General features: G+C 32.6%; 2 protein-coding genes across 2 annotated transcripts in view; both read right to left on the bottom strand.

The window, feature by feature from the left end:
* The window catches only part of LOC111702745 (zinc finger protein-like 1 homolog), a gene marked incomplete in the record, with an annotated part of 10,364 nt that extends 1,740 nt beyond the window's left edge, over window positions 1–8,624 (bottom strand). The window contains 7 exon segments of the mRNA XM_023474527.1: window positions 1,267–1,380; window positions 2,375–2,558; window positions 3,324–3,395; window positions 4,051–4,204; window positions 4,747–4,843; window positions 6,541–6,638; window positions 8,285–8,624. Of these exon segments, the coding sequence (XP_023330295.1) occupies window positions 1,267–1,380; window positions 2,375–2,558; window positions 3,324–3,395; window positions 4,051–4,204; window positions 4,747–4,843; window positions 6,541–6,638; window positions 8,285–8,386 (821 nt within the window).
* A 7-nt stretch (window positions 8,625–8,631) lies between these two features.
* Window positions 8,632–19,374, bottom strand: LOC111702749 (NADH dehydrogenase [ubiquinone] 1 alpha subcomplex subunit 10, mitochondrial). The gene is made up of 12 exons (XM_023474531.1): window positions 19,276–19,374; window positions 18,530–18,695; window positions 16,513–16,654; window positions 14,480–14,621; window positions 14,255–14,356; window positions 13,489–13,583; window positions 12,764–12,887; window positions 11,492–11,617; window positions 10,935–11,020; window positions 9,384–9,449; window positions 8,834–8,912; window positions 8,632–8,748 (listed from the first exon to the last, which is right to left on the bottom strand). The coding sequence occupies exons 1-12, from the start codon at window positions 19,372–19,374 to the stop codon at window positions 8,632–8,634; spliced, it is 1,344 nt and encodes a 447-aa protein (XP_023330299.1).
* Window positions 19,375–19,389: the final 15 nt, after the last annotated feature.

Genomic DNA, 19,389 nt, shown 5'->3' on the forward strand with positions numbered 1-19,389 from the left:
CCCTTCCACTCCAGGTACAGAGTAGATAGATTCCTACAGAAACAAGTTTAAACTTTTTTAATCTCAAGTCTAAGATTCCTATTTGAACTAATCGGATTCCTGGAAACTTCTTCCTTCTAATTTCTTTTTGTTCTGAATTTCTTTCTAAATATTTATCTGCGCAATAATTTTTTCAGTTCCTCCCCTTTAAAGGGACTGTCAACGTAGAGTGGCATGTCTGATTCACAACGGTACCCCTTCAAACCCTTGTTTATCAAGAATGTTTTGAGTTATTCATGTTTTTCTAACCAAAATGTAGGTTCTCTCATTAATGCTGCAAAAACAATGTAGGAAATTGTGACACTTTCCGAACTAGAGAAACTATGATAGCTACCTCGTGGTTAATGAGAAACGGGTTTAAATGGTACAATTAAGAATAGAACATGCCCTCTAGAAAAAGAAAAAATTTACGAATACACTGTGCAGTCCCGTTTCAGAAAGAGATTTGTTACATTACGATATGATACATAGGTTTTACATTTTAAATGTTTTAAAATTCCGTTCTTGTTCCTATGTTTTGTTTAGACAATATTTCATTTTTAGATTTGATTGTTCACATCTGTTTTTACTTAGGGACAAATTGATGAAGTCATAGCGTTTGGGGAAATATATCGAGAAAAAAATGACATCATTCTAGTGAGAGATAGGGCCATAGAGAATAGAATATATATTAGAGAGGAATTTAAAGAATCTCTCGGTATGAATTTTTTCAGTCCCTTTCAGCCTGAAAGGGAGTTTAAAGTGCACAAATCATGTAAATGTTCACAAATTATGAGTAGAGTACATTAATACAGTATGTTCCCTGGACTATCCATTTCAATTTCGAAATTTTTAAAGCTGTTAAATAAACTTTATAATGAATTAGGTGAATAAAAACCATCATTTTATTTATAGTTATAACGGAAAATCATCGTTTGTAAAGTGAAAGGCATAGAGTCTATGTGAAATGATCATTGGTCAATTATGAAACCAGCCTATTTCATAATTTGGGTTTCTTTTACCATTAATTTTAGATTTTCTGTAAAATGATATTCCAGGGCCCAAAAGGTTATATAGCACAAATATGTGAAGTACACCTGCAGTATGGAAACAGTACAACAAAATGGCTGTTTTACACTTTTTTCTAGAAAATTCCACTCTAATATATATTCTATTCTCTTTGGATAGGGCTGGGATTCGTTAGCAAATAGGGAAACTACAGGCAAATCTGGGTTCCCAAGGTAGTACCTGAATATAGCGGCTAGTGAAGCTATAACTATGATTAAAGTAAGAATAAGCATACAGTATCCAGCAGGCCCTCTTCTTCTCTGTGCAGCAGGTTTAGTCAAGGATTTCAACCATCTAAATGATAAAAATTTCACATTTAATTATGGAAAAAATAGGCTGGTTGGTTTCAACTTTCAAAATTTATTCAAGATTCATCAGATTTATATTTCTTCACTTATTTTTGCATTATTTTCCAAACTATCTTTCTCGTCATTTAGAATTCTTTGTAAATTGCCATTTTCTAAATCACCATCCAAGTTTTGTTTTCAATAGCCTATGCTAGGAATACAGTTTTATCATCGTATTAGTTTCTTTTTAAATGTCTGCCGCTAATGTCAAATCAAATGTCTGCTGCTGGGAGCTACCTTTCATAGTATATTAGTTGTGCTTCATATAAATTCCGCTAGGAGCTACCATTCAGCATCAAATTATATGTGATTTAAATGTACGTATGTAGGTATGAAGGAGCTACCCTTCATACCTATTTAGTTGTTTTTTAAAGTCTGTCGCTAGTAGGTTATCTTTAATCATCATAATAAAAGTGTTTCAAATGTCTGACTCTAGGAGGCTACCCTTTATTCCTATTTTTTTTTTCAACATCTGCTTCTTAAGGGCGTACACAGAAATAAATCTGGGTGTGGGCCAAATATGCGCGAAGCGCAAAATATCCCCACCCTAGGGGGGGGGGGGGCAAAATTGGAACTGTAAATTCAAAACATTTGGCTTCTTCGATACTTTAAAGGTACACATACAGTCCAATTACCTTGCAAGTAATACTTTATCTCTCCTTCAAACAAAACTAGCAGACAAAAACAGCACACTAATTTTTTAATGTTCTTTTCTCTTATCAATTTCAGATTTGAGTGTTATTGCTCTGAGTTACAGGTCTGGGGGGCACTGCCCCCTTCCCCCCCGTGTACGCCCAACATATATTGCCGCTAGGGGGCTTACATTTCATCATCACATCATATGCGTGTCTGTCATTAGGGGGCTACATTTTATCATCATGTTAGTTGTTTTTCAAATGTTTGCACCTAGGCGGATACCCTTTACATTGAAAAAGTCTGACCTGAATAAGAGCTCGGTGGGTGATCGTCTCTTGTATTTATTACTATCTGAGTCTGGATCTCCTCCTCCAAGAAGAGGAGAACTCAGACTAGCATCACTATTCAGGCGTCTTGAGGTCGAAGCTTCAAAGTTGACGACAGTGTCATTCTTCCAACCTCCGCTGGTGTTCCGACCTCCCTTCTTCCCTATTCAGAATAAGTGTTTAAGGCAATGCCCGATTCACAATAGTACATTTGAAATCTTAATTTGATCAATAATGTGGAAGATATTGCCGTTTTTCTGAGTTCACTTTAGAAGAAAAATTACATCAAAAATAATCAGCTTTCGAAATTTATAACATTGATATCCATTTTATAATTAATTAAACAAAGCTTTTCAGGGTACGGTTGTGAATCGAATATTGCCATCTTTGCATGGAGAGGCAGTTGAGATTACACTTACAGTCCTGTCAAGATTTGATATGGTCTTGATTTTTTAAAATCAAAAATGTAAAAATTAAACTAACTGTTTTCTGAAAAAAGATTTTAAATGCCGATGATTAAGTGAAGTAGGATCAACTGCAAGTAAGTAATAAATTAAGAAACTCTTTCTGAATTTTTTTTCTTCAATTCTTTGACATTGAATTTGATATGAACATCGGAAAGTCTTCCACATAGGCAAACAAATGCTTAAGAAACTCCAGTTATGTGTTAATAAACCAAATATGATCATGTTTCATTATAGCACCATTGAAATCACTTCCTTTAATACCTTGAACTGAATAATGTGAGCAAGGATACAATCGTGAAAAATATAAGGATAAAAATTGAATTTGTTAAAAAATGTAAGAAATGATGAAAATAAAATAATAAAAAAAGATAACATTGTCAATGTCAAATGTCCATGGATGGATATATAAAAGAATGAATGACAAAAGGATGAATTAATATGTGAATGATGAATGATTATACCTGATGCAAGCTCATGAGCTAGATGAGCTGTATCTCCTGATTTGTCCTCTCCCTCTGGAGTTGGGCGAGGTCCTAAAATTTGGAATTTTTAGAAAAATATATTTTGAAAATACAAAGCATAAGAAAAAATACTAGAATTCGCTAATTAAGCTAACAGAATATTTGGAATTGATTAATTAAGGCGTATTTATAGAAATCTTTGTTTTTTAAAGATTTATTTTCTAAAGCAAAACATTTTTCATGGATATTGAGATCGGAACTTTAATTGTGGATGCTGAAAATCTTGAGACCGAATTTAAAGAATTTGAGCGGCGGCTTAAATTTAAGCTGCGGCTCAAATATGGTTGGTTTCACTTAAAATTGAATTCAATGTTTCATGCTTTAAGCCGCGCCTCAGTTGAAACCGATTTTTGGCGGATTTAAGACGAGGCCTAAATTCATTAAATTTGGACATTGGACGCTTAAACTCTATATTCAATGTGTGAACTTTTGGTTTGAGGATCATTGTTAGATTCATTGATCCCTGCAGGGTATGACCGTGACGGGATATCGCAGAGGAATTAAGTTCATCCGAGATCTGGATGAGATAGAGATCAACTCTTGATCCCAAGATTAACAACACATAAGTTCTGACTTCTGATCAATAAAAACCCGAAAAACAGAAAATTTTGAAATTAACTAAAGCACAATCAAAATTAAATAATCTAAAAATACTGTAAAATCCTACCTACAGGTGCAGAACCTGGTTTTCTCTCAACATTATCCGCTAGCAGGGGTAAACCTAATCCAGCTCTAGCCCAGTTCACATCCTGTAGAAGTTTCCGTAGCTGATCTGCTACTGGAGAAACTAGATTATCTGGTGGGAAGATTGAAGCATCACACTAAATAAAATTTAAATAATTAATAAAACTAATTGCAATGTATACTTACTATACATTCGCAGATTTATCTAAAATTTATTTTCAAAACAAAAAAATGTAATCCGAAGCAAATTGTTTAATAGTCTGACCATTTTAAACCCTCGTAAAGAGTGGGGCTAGGCGAGGTCAAACAGAAATTTAGACTCGGCGCAAATGATTTTGCTGTTTGGTTTTTGCTAAAAATAATGTTTAATTTTTTTCTAAGAAAAACTAGTCTGGGAACCATGCTTTACCCTTACAACTAAACTTTTTCTATGTAAGTCAACCCATTCAATTTGGAATTTTAAAACCAAGCAAAGTTCAAGTTGTTCTACCGAGTTCTCCAACACAAATTTGAGTCAAATCGGTCAAAGGGTTTGTGAGACGTACAAAAGAAGATTGCTTACTACTAATGAACTATAAAAAAATATACCCAAGAATTGTTACTTCATGGTTTCCTCAGCGATTTAAACAAATTTTGGAAGCAAAGAAAACATTTTCCCAAAAGCAAAAGTTTGATATACCTGTGTACATATATATCCCGCTGGTGCTGTATTGGCTGGCAGGTTTCTACAATGATTATCCAAACAACTCCAGTGGTACAAGCAGTAACAGGTCAATCTAGAACATGGTACATAATAACATAATGATGGTAACAAAAAAAAAAAATGTTTATTGCGACCTTAAAAAATTTTTTGTTTTAAGTTGCATGGTTATTTATGTAATACCAATGTACATTATTTCCTTGGTGTGTTGATCGAATTCATGTATTTGACCGTTTTGCCAACGAAATCTATCCCCTTCAACACCNGTCATTCAATAGTAAGGTATGGTTTAGGTTATTACTTATCTGTTCAAGTTTTATTTGTCTTGACATTATTCATTTGACAAATTTCTTATTGTTAAGTTACTAAATTTTCTTGTTTTTTTCTTTGTTCATTCAAGTTTTGTATTAGATATCCTTTTTATAGATTCATTGTCTAGAATTCTTTTTTTTGTTGCTTGTGAAGTTTTTGGCGAAATATATTGTGAAATATATAGAGAGAGAGAAGGGTTGGGATTTGTTTACAAACGATTCTAAATGATTACTTAAAAATTGATATTAAATTAATAATAATATTAATTCTAAGATAACAAATATTAGTAGATTTTATTTGGAAAACAAAAGAATAAATGGGTTAAGAAAGAATAAATAAATGGATAAATGTAAGAAAAGATGCATAAATTAGGGTGACCCATTTTGCAGGAAAATATAGAACTATTGCACCGCAAATACCTAGCAGTCTATGATGTCTGTTATCACAGGTATAAGTCTATGGGAAGTGGGAGTGCAGGGCCCCCTGCAGAATCTGATCTTTTTATAATGCTTGTTTAGAATAACCTTGAAAAAATGAAAACAATCTTGAGAAAATATTTTAGTATTTAAAATACGCACTTCATGTTGTTGAATTCCGAAATTATTGTAGCCCTTTAACATGCGTGTTCAGTGTTTCAATAAATCTATATATAAATTTGGCTTGTCTGTCTATTTGTTTGTTTGTATCCAACAAACGTCAAAACGGCTGAACCGAACGGGCCCAAATTTTGTGTGGGACATCACGTGACCACAGGGAAGGTTTATGAAAGATAAAAATTAAAAACAGTGTTTTAAAGGTTTTTAATTTTGTAAAAAAATTTAAATTCTTGAAAATCCACGAATTTTTTTTTTAAAATCCGCAAAATTTTCTTCTTCTTTGTTTTAAAATCTAAACAAAAAGAACATGTTCACAATTTAAATAGATAAAAGTCTAGTATGTTAAAAAATGTTAAAAAATGTTAAAAATTGTTAAAAAATGTCTTTTTAGTGCAATTTTTTTCTATATCAAGTCTTATCTTAAAAATGTCTGATTTATTAAGAAAATTGATCATGTTTGTGATTCTGCACGACCCCTGCACAACTACTTACCAATAGTCGACATAAAAAATTCCTGTGATAACTAACATCATAGAGAACAATATCTTGTTTCAAAATTAAAAGTGTCCGATTTTTGTATAAAATATATAATTTTTGCCATTTTGGCCCTGTACCACCACTTCCCATAGACTTAGATCAAAAAAATTCCTATGATAACTGTCATCATAGAGAACAATAATAGACTATTAGGTTTTGAGGGAAATCAGACTGCAAAATGGGTCACCCTAATAAAATAAATGGGAAATGAATGGATGAATGAATAAATGAGTTACAACCTGACGCACTTCTCAGCACGGTTGTACTAAGGATAATGAATATATGAATAAAAGAACGAAAAGAAGGATGAATGAATGAGCTCCTCTACCTGACGCATTCCTCCTCAGCAAGGTTTGATCTGCAGAACCCGCAGTCGGGAGAGAAATCTGAGTCTTGCAGCCAGGCTAGGTAGGATTGTACAACACACTAAACAATCATTCATCTGAATATTTTTCTAAATCAGATCAAATCAGAGATTTATAAAAGTCCTACTTCCATTTTCCAAATTTTAAAACCTGTCGTTTAAATTTCAAAATTTCAAGTGACCCTCCATTAGAAATAGGGCAAGTCTGATTAACAACGGTACCCTTTAATCCTTTTTCACATCAATAATGTAGATAATAGCGTCTGTATTCTTATATGGACATGTTCTATCATCTATGCAGCAGAAATCAGCATGTCACTTTCAAAGACAACACAAAATTAAAAATGATTAATTTTTAAAATTTTTAACTAAGATTTCACATTTATTCTCGTAAATATCAGTGTTAATCGCACATGCCACTTTTTTTATGTTGTCTTAGTTGTAGTTCCTAAATAAGTTTCAGACCATGACATGATGACCTTAAGACAGGATCAAATTAATTACTATTTCTATTACAATCTGCCAACAAATACTATGAGCCAAGTGAACTCTACAAGACGAAGACGACTTAACCATAAAATTCCTTTAATTACTAGCAATGGTAGTTCAACTCTGAATGCAGTTTTGTAAAGAAATTATTTAGTATTCATTTGAGACCTCTGATGTTTTTACGGTGCATATTTGTTCAGCAAGAGTGTAAATTCAATTTTTAAAATTCTTCTTAATTGTCCAATAATTTTGAGAATCGATTTTTTTTAAATTATTCAATGCCTACGAAGAAAAATGGAACAAAAACTCTAAGGTAAACTTATTGAATGTTTAGGAATTTTTCAATATAAATTTGTCAATAAATCAGTTTTAGAACCAATTATTTCCTTTTATCATTATATTGAATTTCTTTTTCTCTAAGAAGTTGTTTGCAGATTTTGCCGATTTCGCAGATTATTCAAATTCTTCAAATGTCGTCTTTTCAATAAAATTCCAGGAAATTTACATAAAACGTTTGAGAACAATGAGACATTACATACACTAATAATTGAATAAGATTAGTTACTTTTGATGAAAAGAGTTAATTTTTATTACTCAATCTGTTCTTAAACACCTTATTGGTTTACTGTCGAATTTTGTTACATTTTTCGTGGTCGTCATTTCATAATTAAAAAAAAACAGATTCTCAAAATTATCTCTCCAAATTGGACAATGAAGGAGGACTTTAAGAAATTGAATTTTCACTCTTGTGGATAAAGGACATCATTTTAGGTCGAAATTCACTTGAAAGGCTTTTGGTTTTAATTTTTCTTCAGATCTCCGGAAAATTAAATTTCATTTTTAGTAGGACACTGGTATTATATGCAACATAAAGAAAAGTTAGATGAAGGAAAATTTTTGGCGTCATTCATGCCCGGTGCCCACTAATTCAATCAATTGGAGAGGGAGCTATATAATATATTTCATAAAAACTACATAAAAAACTAATAATCACAATTTTTTATTCTAGAACACTTTCTTGCCTTATCCCCCCTTCCCCCAAAAATACCTTTTCCCCCCTAAAATAAAAGTTATCTATGAACGAGGGTGGGTGGATTGCTTTTATGAAAGAAAACATCAAATCATTCATTTTCAGAATTTCGTTCCACAACCTAAAGTCTGAGTAGAAAGCGCTGAATCTAATTTGAGGAAGATAAATAATTAATAGTTTATACTTTACCTTTTTATGACTGTTGACCATACAGTGTTCACAGACGTTAACCCTGTGCTCAAAACAGAACTGGTTTGTAACCTTCCTTTTGGGACATTTACATAAACCCATCTTATCTATCTTTCTATCTATCTAACGGGGAATCTGAAATATTTAAATTTATCACTAGTTGTTGAAAGAACAGATGTTTTCAGGGTTCTTCAGATACTAAACAATTGTTCGGGTCTACTAGAGAAACAGCTTTCTTCTCACATATTTTTACAGAATATATTCTCAAGTAAATATAAAAAAGAATTGTTCACTAAAATGAAAAGGTTGTATGCATATTTTTAGTGAAGTGTTCCTTTAATGTTGATTTAGAACTGCCACCACTTCTCCACCCCTGCAGCACGTTTGGCCTGCCTCTGCTGCGCGTAGTGCTCCCACTCCACGTTGTCGATGAAGTGCGAGTCCAAGGAGTAGTGAGTGTTTTTCTAAACAAATTAACAATATTAGAGGTCAAAAATTTTAAATTTTAAAAATGTTGTGAGCATTAGTAAAGACCGGATAAAATCTTACATGGAATCTTGAGAACTTAGCTCCTATCTTGAACCAGGACGGTTTATCATCCAGCTCCTCGTTGTATCCGTGCTGGTACCTTGAACAATAAAAGAATTAAACCAAGATTCCCTAATCTATTCCTGTTCTTGTTCTATCCTTGGTTCTATTCCTGTTATAAATTCCTGTTCTATCCCAGGCTCTATCCCTGGTTCTATCCCTGGTTCTATCCCTGGTTCTATTCCTGGATATATTCCTGTTCTATCCCTGGTTCTATTCCGGTTCTATCCCTGGTTGTATTCCTGTTCTTGTTCTATCCATGGTTCTATTCCGGTTCTATTCCTGGTTCTATCCATGGTTCTATTCCTGTTCTTGTTCTATCCTTGGTTCTATTCCTGTTCTATCCCTGGTTCTATCCTTGGTTCTATTCCTGTTCTATCCCTGGTTCTTTCCAGTTGTATCCCGTTCTATCCCCGTTCTATCCCTGTTCTACCCCTGTTCTATCCTCTGCCATCCTTTTCTATCCAGTTATATCCTCCATATCCAACCTGAACCTGTTATTGTATGTTACCTTGCTCCTGGAACCTTGTGTGCATGGAACTGGAACTCCTTCATCTCCTCAGGAGTAAAAAGAATCCTAGAATTAACAAAACAAAATCAGAAACGGGAATATTGAAAAAATTAACAAAATAAAGACTGTTCCTTATTATGAAAACAATTTTTTTTAAATACATGCAGTGCTTAGGATGAGGATCCGGATCCGTTGGATTTGCAAAATTTGGATTGCGGGATCCGGATCCGTAAAAAAAGTAAAAAAAGGAGAAAAATAATACAAACATTCTTCTTCTGTCAAAAAAAATCATCAAATCTTAAATAAATGTTCATGACCTGGATCCGGATCCATTCTTTTCCCGTGCGGATCCGGATCTGCATCAAAACTTAAAGGATCCTAAGCACTGCATATATGTACGTTCCTATCTAGGGTTATTAGCATTTACGCTGTTCCTTTAGCTTCATTTCAGAGTAATATCTATTTATCTATTATGAATGGAAAAACTATTATATTAGTAGTGCCGGCCAGAACCTTGCTAGCAACTTTGTTAATTAACATTTAAGTTGATTTTTAGAGTAATTTTATCTTTTACAAATATGCAAGTTTCTTTTGAAAGCTATTTTTTTTACATCTTTATTTTGAGAAATATTCTTGGTTCCTTTTACATATACGGTGCTCTTTAGAGCAATATACTTTGCTTATTTTACATATACGGTGCTCTTTAGAGCAATATACTTTGCTTATTTTACATATACGGTCCTCTTTAGAGCAATATACTTTGCTTATTTTACATACACGATCCTCTTTAGAGCAATATACTTAGCTTATTTTACATATACGGTCCTCTTTAGTGCATTATATTTTGCTTATTTTACATATACGGTCCTCTTTACAGCAATATACTTTGCTTATTTTACATATACGGTCCTCTTTAGTGCATTATATTTTGCTTATTTTACATATACGGTCCTCTTTACAGCAATATACTTTGCTTATTTTACATATACGGTCCTCTTTAGTGCAATATACTTTGCTTATTTTACATATACGGTCCTTGCTTATTTTACATATACGCTCCTCTTTAGAGCAATATACTTTGCTTATTTTACATATACGATCCTTTTAATTGTTTTTGTGCCTTCATAAGAACTATTAAAATAATAAGTTTTGAAGTTTATTTAATAACCGGATAAATAAGGTTTTCTCGTAACTGTGAGAAAACTCTATACAAGAGGAGGTCACATATTCGGGCCGGTATTGTCGCATCAACTCGACCTTCTCCTGGTGTCTAGCTTAGTGTGTAATAAACTTAGTTTATTTTACTTATACGTTAACCTATATTTATTTCATAAACTTCCACATATATTTACGTTGAGAAATAATCTTAGATCTTGTTACTTATTTGTTTTATTTTTAAATCCCAAACTTAATAAAATACTTGTTATGCTTTAAAATTGAATTTGTATCAATTGTTTTGAATGAAACCGTGCATTTTTATTTTAAAATCAACATCTATTTAACAAAAAATCGAAAAAAATAAACCGCCAAATAGTGGAATTAATTAATTACTTGTCCATCTCGAAGTAGTCAACCCTGTAATGACTGTCCATGTGATACCGGTTTGTGTACTGCTGACGCTTTCTAGCGTACTTGTCCTAAACAATAACATTATTCAAACAGGTGTAATTGACATAAATTTAATGCTCCCGTGTCGCCCCGTCACTTCTGTTTCCTTCCCCCATACATAAAAAGGTACCAACTAACTTCTGACATTTCCGCTTTACCTCTGAATATGAATTTCTTTCATTGCAGCTCAGAAGCATAAATGCGTCGGTCATTTTGCAAACAAACAAAGATAATCAAAATCAAAGACATTTGAAGCAAAGAAATTTTAGGAAAAGCAATTAAGTAAATCAAATCAAAAAAGCCGTTTCAACTTTTCTTAAGTATTAATCTAAGCCGCAATGCGGCCATACGACCGAAAACATTAACATCTACAGTCTACACCGAGGAAAAACACAGTTTTTTGTTTTGTTTTGGATTGAAAATGCGGCACTAGAGAAAACTTTAATAGCACACGCTGCACCGCACAGCACGTGACAAAAAGAGCTAGATGGTCAGCTTACCTCCTTCAGCATTCTCCAGTCTTGTTGCTGTTTATCATATTTATCAAAGAAATCCATGTTTAATCTCTCAATATCCTCAACAACAACCTCGGTATCTCCTCCCTCGGACCAGTCGTACATCAACACCTGGACATTTAGGCCATTCAGTGTACAGAAATGGGGTAATACAGTACATTCAGAACAGAGCCCGAAATTCAAAAGAGTATGTTTGAACGAAATTCCCAAGTTTCCTTTTTGGGGTCTAACATTTGTGTAGATTTTGATTTGAGAGATTCGAAAAAAATGGAGAATATGAAGTAACTAAATAAAATAACATTCTTAACAAAAATATTGATATCCACAAAACTTCCTAACTCCATTCGTGAAACCCGGGTTTTAAAACTGGTTTTCATAACGATACCCAGTCTTAAGTTTTGGGCTCAGAGCCCGAAATTTAAAAGAGTATCGTTGAACGAAACTCCCGAGTTTCCTTTTCGGGGTCAATGAATTTGTGTAGATTTTGATTAAAGAGATAAAAAATGGAGTATATGAAGAAACTAAACAAAATAATATTTCATAACAAAATATTGATATCCACAAAACTGCCTAACTCCATTCGTGAATTACCAGGGTTTCAAAACTGGTTTTCATAACGATACCCAGTCTTAAGTTTTGGGCTAAAGGAGCATTACGTACATTCAGAACAGAGCCCAAAACTTAAGACAGGGTATCGTTATGAAAACCAGTTTTAAAACCCGGGTTTTACGAATGGGATTAAGCAGTTTTGTGGATATCGATATTTTTGTTATGAAATATTTGTTTCTTCCTATTCTCCATTTTTCTCGAATCTCTCAAATAAAAATCTACAAAATGTTAAGACCCCAAAAAGGAAACTCAAGGGTTTCGTTGAACGATACTCTTTTAAATTTCGGGCTCTGAGGTAATATAGTACTGCAAGGGTCATTCAGTACATTCATAACATTCAAAACTGACAGTTTTGTAAAGATCAAAATATTATACCATGTACTATACAAATGATGTGTACTACAGATTCTAGGAGAAATGTATTAAAAGCTCAGTCTGAGCAGCACAGCGTTTGGTTACATTTCTCCCAGAAACTGCAGTACAAATAGTTTGTAAACAAAGGAATGGAATTTCATGGTACATTTTATTTCTTGCAAAAATTTCAACCAAAACTATTTAGTTGTGAGTTCTTCAACATATTAAATTCAGGATGATCTAATTTAAAAAGACTGCGAGTTTAATTTTAATAAAAAAGATGTTTAATTTTACCCTAGAGCTGGCTGATGCTGTTTTTATATATTGATTCTTCATCAAATCTTCGTAAACAAGATTCAGATAGTCCCTATTCTCAAACACAGGGCTGTTCTTCTCCCAGGGGTGGGTCGTCTTCGCTCTAAATAATTTCATGTATTAAATTAAGATCCCCGAGATGTCCAGTTACTTCAAAGTGTAATAACAAACCGCTTTTCACAGTTGGGCAAAAAAACTCGATTTGACCAAGCACGTTCCAAATATATAATAACAGGTGAGTTAAATTAATAATCAGATTCTCATAAAATAATAGGAGAAACCTTGCTTTGAACACTTGCTCACGTTATCGCAAAAAGTAGGGATAAACATTGATTCAGGAAGTATTTAAATATTTAAATGGATTCAAATTAATAAACAAATGTGACCTTCCATGCAATGATGCCAATGCCCAATTAACAACTGGGAAAGCTTTGTCTGATCATGATTGAATAAGATATAAATGTTTATAAGCATAATAACTAATTCTTTTTAATTGTGGGGATCTCAACAATCGGCTTTGGCATTTCTACTGCCGGGAAAACTGTAGAAATCACCAGAATCAATAACTGTTTAGAGTTCAACCTGAAAATGATTTTAACGTTATTGATCAGAAAATGGTATCGTTGTGAATCAGGCATTACCATCTTTGCATGGAAGGTCAATTAAAACTACGTGAACAGTCCCTTTAAAAAGAGTATCCTCACCTCTCCCTGATCTTAGACTGTACAACATCAACCGGAGCATCCAGGTAGATAATTAGGTTGGGTCGGAGCAGCGGGGGTAGAATTTGTTTACGAATCTAGATAACATTTGAACAGTGAGAAATTGATACAAGATAAAATAAATAGCTTGATTTCTCGTAAGATATTTTAGCAATCTTTTTATGACTAAAGTTTTATGGCGCTTCGGGGCCCTTATTTTTTAGTACAATTTTAGCTTTTTACTGTTGCTTTTAAAGTTGCCATTTATTCATTTTCATTCAAGATTTTTGCGGAATTTTTCCATTTAAATTTTGGCCCGATCTATTCAGCCGTTTTGACGTTTTTAGGAAAAAAACCAAAACAAACAGACAAACCAAATATTTCTATAGATTTCTTCGAATTGGAAAAGGGAAAAAGATTTGCATAGTTATTTTGAATTTCAAATATTTGAAAACTAAAGTTTAACAAATTGATAAAATTGAACAGACAAGATGATGGAGAACATGATTCAATTCAAGTTTATACTTTGATGTATAATTATATTTACTATTTAGAAATATAAAATATGAGTAAAAAAACAAAAAAAACATAGTAATACTTTGATTTTAAAGATAATCTTTGTACTTTCAAATATAGCACAAATAAATAAATCCAGTTAGTTTATAAATCAATCAGTTACCTTACAAACCGAACAACCATCCATCCAACCAACTTACCAACCAAACAACTATCCAAAAAAACTAACCTGTCAAGCGACCAATCAACCTACCTTGTTAAAGTATACTCTTGATTCCCTATCTATCCATCCAAACTTGTATGCAGCTTCTGTGAACACATGATCAGTGTAGGGGGATTTTTCAGTCACAATTCCCTAAAATAATTCAATAAAGAAATCTTGAAATAAACAATATTCTTTTTTTTTATAAATTCTAGTCCGGATATTCTCCCGGCCCCCAATTTATAATTTAATCCCGCTAAATCCCAATCTATCTACCTGACCAGTGTTAAAGAGATGGGCCAGCGCATTGGTGTACTTAGTGAACCTGAGCCAGCAGAGATTATCCTGCATCCTGTCCAACCCTCCCTCCTGACCCTTAGGGTCCTGGGCAAACTTCTTCTCATCGTAGGATTTACATCTAATAAAATTTAAGGAGTAGGATTTACATCTAGAAATATACAAGGAGTAGGATTTACATCAGAAATATACAAGGAGTAGGATTTACATCTAGAAATATACAAGGAGTAGGATTTACATCTAGAAATATTCAAGAATTAGGATTTACATCTAGAAATATTTAAGGAGTAGGATTTATATTTAGAAATATACAAGGAGTAGGATTTAAATCTAGAAATATTTAAGAAGTAGGATATTGATGTATTCTTTAACGAAGGCCGCAGGCCTGAGTTAAAGAATGCATCAAGATTATTTCATCGAGTTTAAGAATTCCATTATTACATTTTTATCCTCATAAGATTATTATTATATCATATTTGTGAGGTTCCATGGGCACATACCCAAGAAATTATATTAAAAAATAATTTTGGTGAAATCCGACTATTTCAAGTTGGAACAGTTCACATTATGAAAGGTTGCAATAAGTTTTATGCTCTTGTTCTGACTATCACTGTTTTTTATTTTGCTAATTTTAAAATGTTAAAAAAAAAAATTTTAAAAGCAAAAATTGGTACTTAATTTGAAAGTAATGCATGTGATTTGATTGTTTCCTTAGTTTAGTTTGTTTGTTTACCAATTTCTAATGATTTTGCTCGTTTTTTCAAGTTGATACTACATTTAGGAACAGCATGTTTAATGTGCCCTGAGTTTTTTAGATGGGGAGAAGGTATAGTAGTGGGTTGTCTTAATCTACTGAACAATATCGTGTCTTCATTTAAAGAAGAAATCATTTTCTGGATATTAGATCCTAAATCTTCCAAAAAGAGGAGACAAAAGCAGGTTATCTAGTAAGGATCAGTTCGACATGAACTGATGAAGATCTTTGTCTTTTATTCATGAAGCAAGATTTACTGGTTTGTTTTCATTGCTATGGAGTGCTAAGACTCCATTAAAAGTTGTGACACTAATATTTCAATGATAAGTTTATATATTTTTTTTTTGGTTTTGATTGTGGTTTTACTTCATCATCTCGAACTATGTGAGATATGGTGACTCAGACTGAAAATCTCTGACCATACTATTTCAAGTACGCAGAGATCACCAAACTTGGTTTGAAATGAAGATGAACTAAAAAAATAATAAGTAGGCAGTAAGCTTTGAGACTTGGCAGTTTGATGAAAGTGTCTAATGTAAGGCTAAAAGCATCGACCATATTTTTAGGAAAGGTCAGTAAATGTTAATTTCCACTCTTCTGTCAGGACTAGGGTTGAGATTCAAATTGATATTTCTGAATTAAGGTATATCAATACTTCAAAAAACAAAAAAGGTAAGTGAGCATGTTATACAAAGTAAAAGAGGTAAGTTAGCATGTTTTAATATAAAAGAAAAAGGTAAGTGACCATTTTGTTTTTAAGTTAAAAAGGCAAGTTTGTATGTATTAATGTAAAAGAAAAAGGTGAGTTTGCCCTGAACATGTTTTCAGTACAAAATAATTAAGTTAATATCAATATTGATCTATACTGAAAAGATCAATATAAGGAGCGTGTAAGAATGAATATTCTTCAACTAGTGTAAGAATTTCCATTCTTTAATGATCGGAGCGTGTAAGAATATACATTCTTTCACGCTCTGACCGTGTAATAATTTCCATTCTTACACGGTCTGAGCGTTAAAGAATGAAAATTCTACAGAGTAAGAATAAGCATTCTTAAACGCTAGTAAGCGAACAATATTAAAATTGTTCCTCCTGAACCGTGTAATAATGGGAATTCTTATACGATAGCTTTACAGGGGGGGGGTGAATTCAATTATTTTCCCTCCCATTGGAAAAATGATAAGCTGCCCCTGACTATTATCGAGTAGTTAACACCATCAAATGAAAAAAGAATAAACAATTAAGGTGTTCAACTTACTTGGTATAATGGAAAAGATGATCTAACTCTCTGAGATCATATCCGTAGGAGTTGGTGTAGAACTCGTCCATCGAGGCCCCAGGGACGAACAACATGTCAAGTTCGTCGGCCAACTCCTTGGCAAACTTAGTCTTTTGCAGTCCTAAACGAATTAAAGCTTTAGTATTCGTCTCTGATACATATTTCGGAAGGGATATGGGTTATGGAATGATTTACAATGTCAGAATTTTTCCCAGATTGAGGCCCAAAGTGAAAGTGATGTACATGATTTTAACAGAAACCATTTATTCCTGATAAAAATTTAGTTCTAAAATCTACAGGGTGACCTACATCATATTAGATCGAGTATAGCTCAAAATTGCGATTTTAGGGACTAATCAGAAAATTTTAAAACAATAAATCATTTTTAAAAACGTTAAAGGTTTTTTATAAAAGTTTTCTTGCAGAAAATACTAGGTTTTTCGAGTATTATGTGTGTATTTTGGCGTTAAAGCTTGGAGATAATCTAATATGGTATGGGACGCTCTGTACAATTCTTAAAAAAACTTCCAAATATAAGGAGGGAATATTAAAATCTACGGGGAATGAATAGGAGCTCGTGGAAACTAGAAGTTTCATCACAATTGACATATTTTGAACCAAATAACAAAATATCTATTTTATTCGAAGAACTGAAATTTAGACAGTTTTGATATTTCCAGTATAAAATGCTAACAATAGACATATTGTAAGGTCATTTTTTGGATCAGAATAGAAAATAAATTTAGAATGTCAGGTCAAACCATGGGGGGTTGTATAGTTGAAACATATTATTTTTTTTAATTAAAATATTTTAGGTTTTTACTCATGAATTGAAGATAATAATAGAATTTTAGGGGAAAATACGGATACAAAAAAAAAGAAAAATTACCAGTTGATGCCCAATTATTCAACTTTAATACTTTATAATATAAAAACCAATATTTAAAAGTTGTTTTTATCTTTTAATATTAAATTGTTCCAGGACGGATAAATATTATTTTATAAATACAATATCATACAAATCCCTATATCCATATAAACAATATGTAATCCCAATGAAAAAACAAACAAAAAATTTCCCATCATTATTTTATTGGTTCTACATAATACTTCAAGACTATTTTAGTTACCAAACCTTAGATTTAAAATGTTAATTAAAATAAATACGACTAGATGTGATTTCAGTATATGCTTTTATGATTCTGGTTTCTCTACAAAGTTTCTAACGCATTACTGTTTCGAAAAAATGGAGAAAATTAAAAGAAATTATCACTTTTTAAGCTAAAAAACGACGATTTCCGACACACATTATTCAACAGATAATATCTATTTATGCAACTGCCTTGTGTTAAAATACTGGACATTATTTTAAAGGCTTGAATTTTAACCTCAAAAAAACTAAATTAAGAAAAAATCCCGGCAAAAATGTACTGATCCAAAATATACACAAGGCGTTTATGTAATTTTATTCCTTTTTAAACCGAAAAGAACGAGAAAAAACTCTAAAATCCGCAAAAAGTAACTTCTGGGACAATATTTCTCATGATGTCCCAGGACAATTATGAGAAATAATATCCCAGAAGATTTACAAAATACAGGAAAATACACGGGATAGTATTTCTCTCAATATGAACTATGAACTGTTTTGAATCCAGTACTCTTCATTAGGTCACTGTAAATTACAACGACAGTCCTTTTAGAGGGATTAAGGGACGTCCAAAAATCTAAAAAACTATTCACACTTAAAGGGACTGACCGGCAATATATGTTAGTTAAACTGAGTATGTAGTATTGTAGAAACCTTAAAAGGCGATTTCGAAAACGTATCCAACCTAATTCATGATTTTGAACGTCGACTTTGCGCTCAAACTCAGTAGTTAAAAGCCGTAGAAACGTTTCATATGTCTCAGATGAATCCAATTTTTTTTCTACAATACTGCATACTCAGTTCAACCATCATACATTGCCGGTCTGTCCTTTTAAGTTTTGAACTGACCTGGTGGTCCCTCCACTACTATAATCTTGCTGTTATCATTAAACCGCTTGGTAGTCCCGTCAATGTAATGATACCAGGCGTTAAACCCGAGGGTCTCGTAGGGCCAGGGCTTAGCTCTTGGTTCAAGCATACCAGAGGTTTTACTGTAAATAGTGCAGGCTTGTACCTACAATGTTAGAACTTATTAATTTCACTCTTGTCTTTGATTATTTTAAAATGGATAATTTGATTTTGTTTTATATTTAAAGATTTTCCTGTCTTTTTTTCATTTCCTACCTACTGTTTAAATTTCAGGCGTGTTTTTATTTTCTAAAAAAATCATTCACCCCCCCCCCCCCCAAGTTATTTATGTTTTTCTTCGGGTTTTATTAGCTAAATTGGGGAAAATAATTTTTTTTTAGGAGAAAATAAATAAATGTTGAGTAAAAGAATGAATTAAATTGCATTTTTGTCCAATTTTTCATTTACTTAAAATTCCAGTTTACCTTAATTTTAAACGTTCCCTGACTACACGTTACAAATACACATTTTATAAATTCCGAACGTAATTTCATGAATTTTAGTTCAGTAAACTTAAATTCCCTTGTTTTTTTAAATCAACTTTTCAAAGTTTTAAGTTTTAATCCTCTTAACCAGCTTTTGATCATCTTTTTTTCTGTAATTTTGTAATTTTGTAATTGTCCTGGAATCTTCTCTAGTCTTTCTTATTTTTTTCATTCTATGCAATTTACAATTCCATCCGTTACCTTATTATTAAGTCCAACGGCAAGTAGTTTACTGGATCCTGCAAGGTTAGCTAGGCCGGGCAATGCCGCGCTTCCCAATTTACTGGCTATGGCAGCCATCTTGGATTAGCCGGG

Source organism: Eurytemora carolleeae, unplaced genomic scaffold (assembly GCF_000591075.1).
Source record: "Eurytemora carolleeae unplaced genomic scaffold, Eaff_2.0 scaffold309, whole genome shotgun sequence".
Lineage (NCBI taxonomy): Eukaryota > Metazoa > Arthropoda > Copepoda > Calanoida > Temoridae > Eurytemora > Eurytemora carolleeae.

Bases quoted from the DNA above. Each gene is read 5' to 3' on its own strand.
- LOC111702749 (XM_023474531.1), bottom strand. From the start codon at position 19,374: ATGGCTGCCATAGCCAGTAAATTGGGAAGCGCGGCATTGCCCGGCCTA. The intron at 14,622-16,512 runs GTAAGTTGAACA...AAATTTTATTAG, and splicing joins CATCTTTTCCATTATACCAA to ATGTAAATCCTACGATGAGA. The intron at 14,357-14,479 runs GTAGATAGATTG...GAATTATTTTAG, and splicing joins ATCTCTTTAACACTGGTCAG to GGAATTGTGACTGAAAAATC.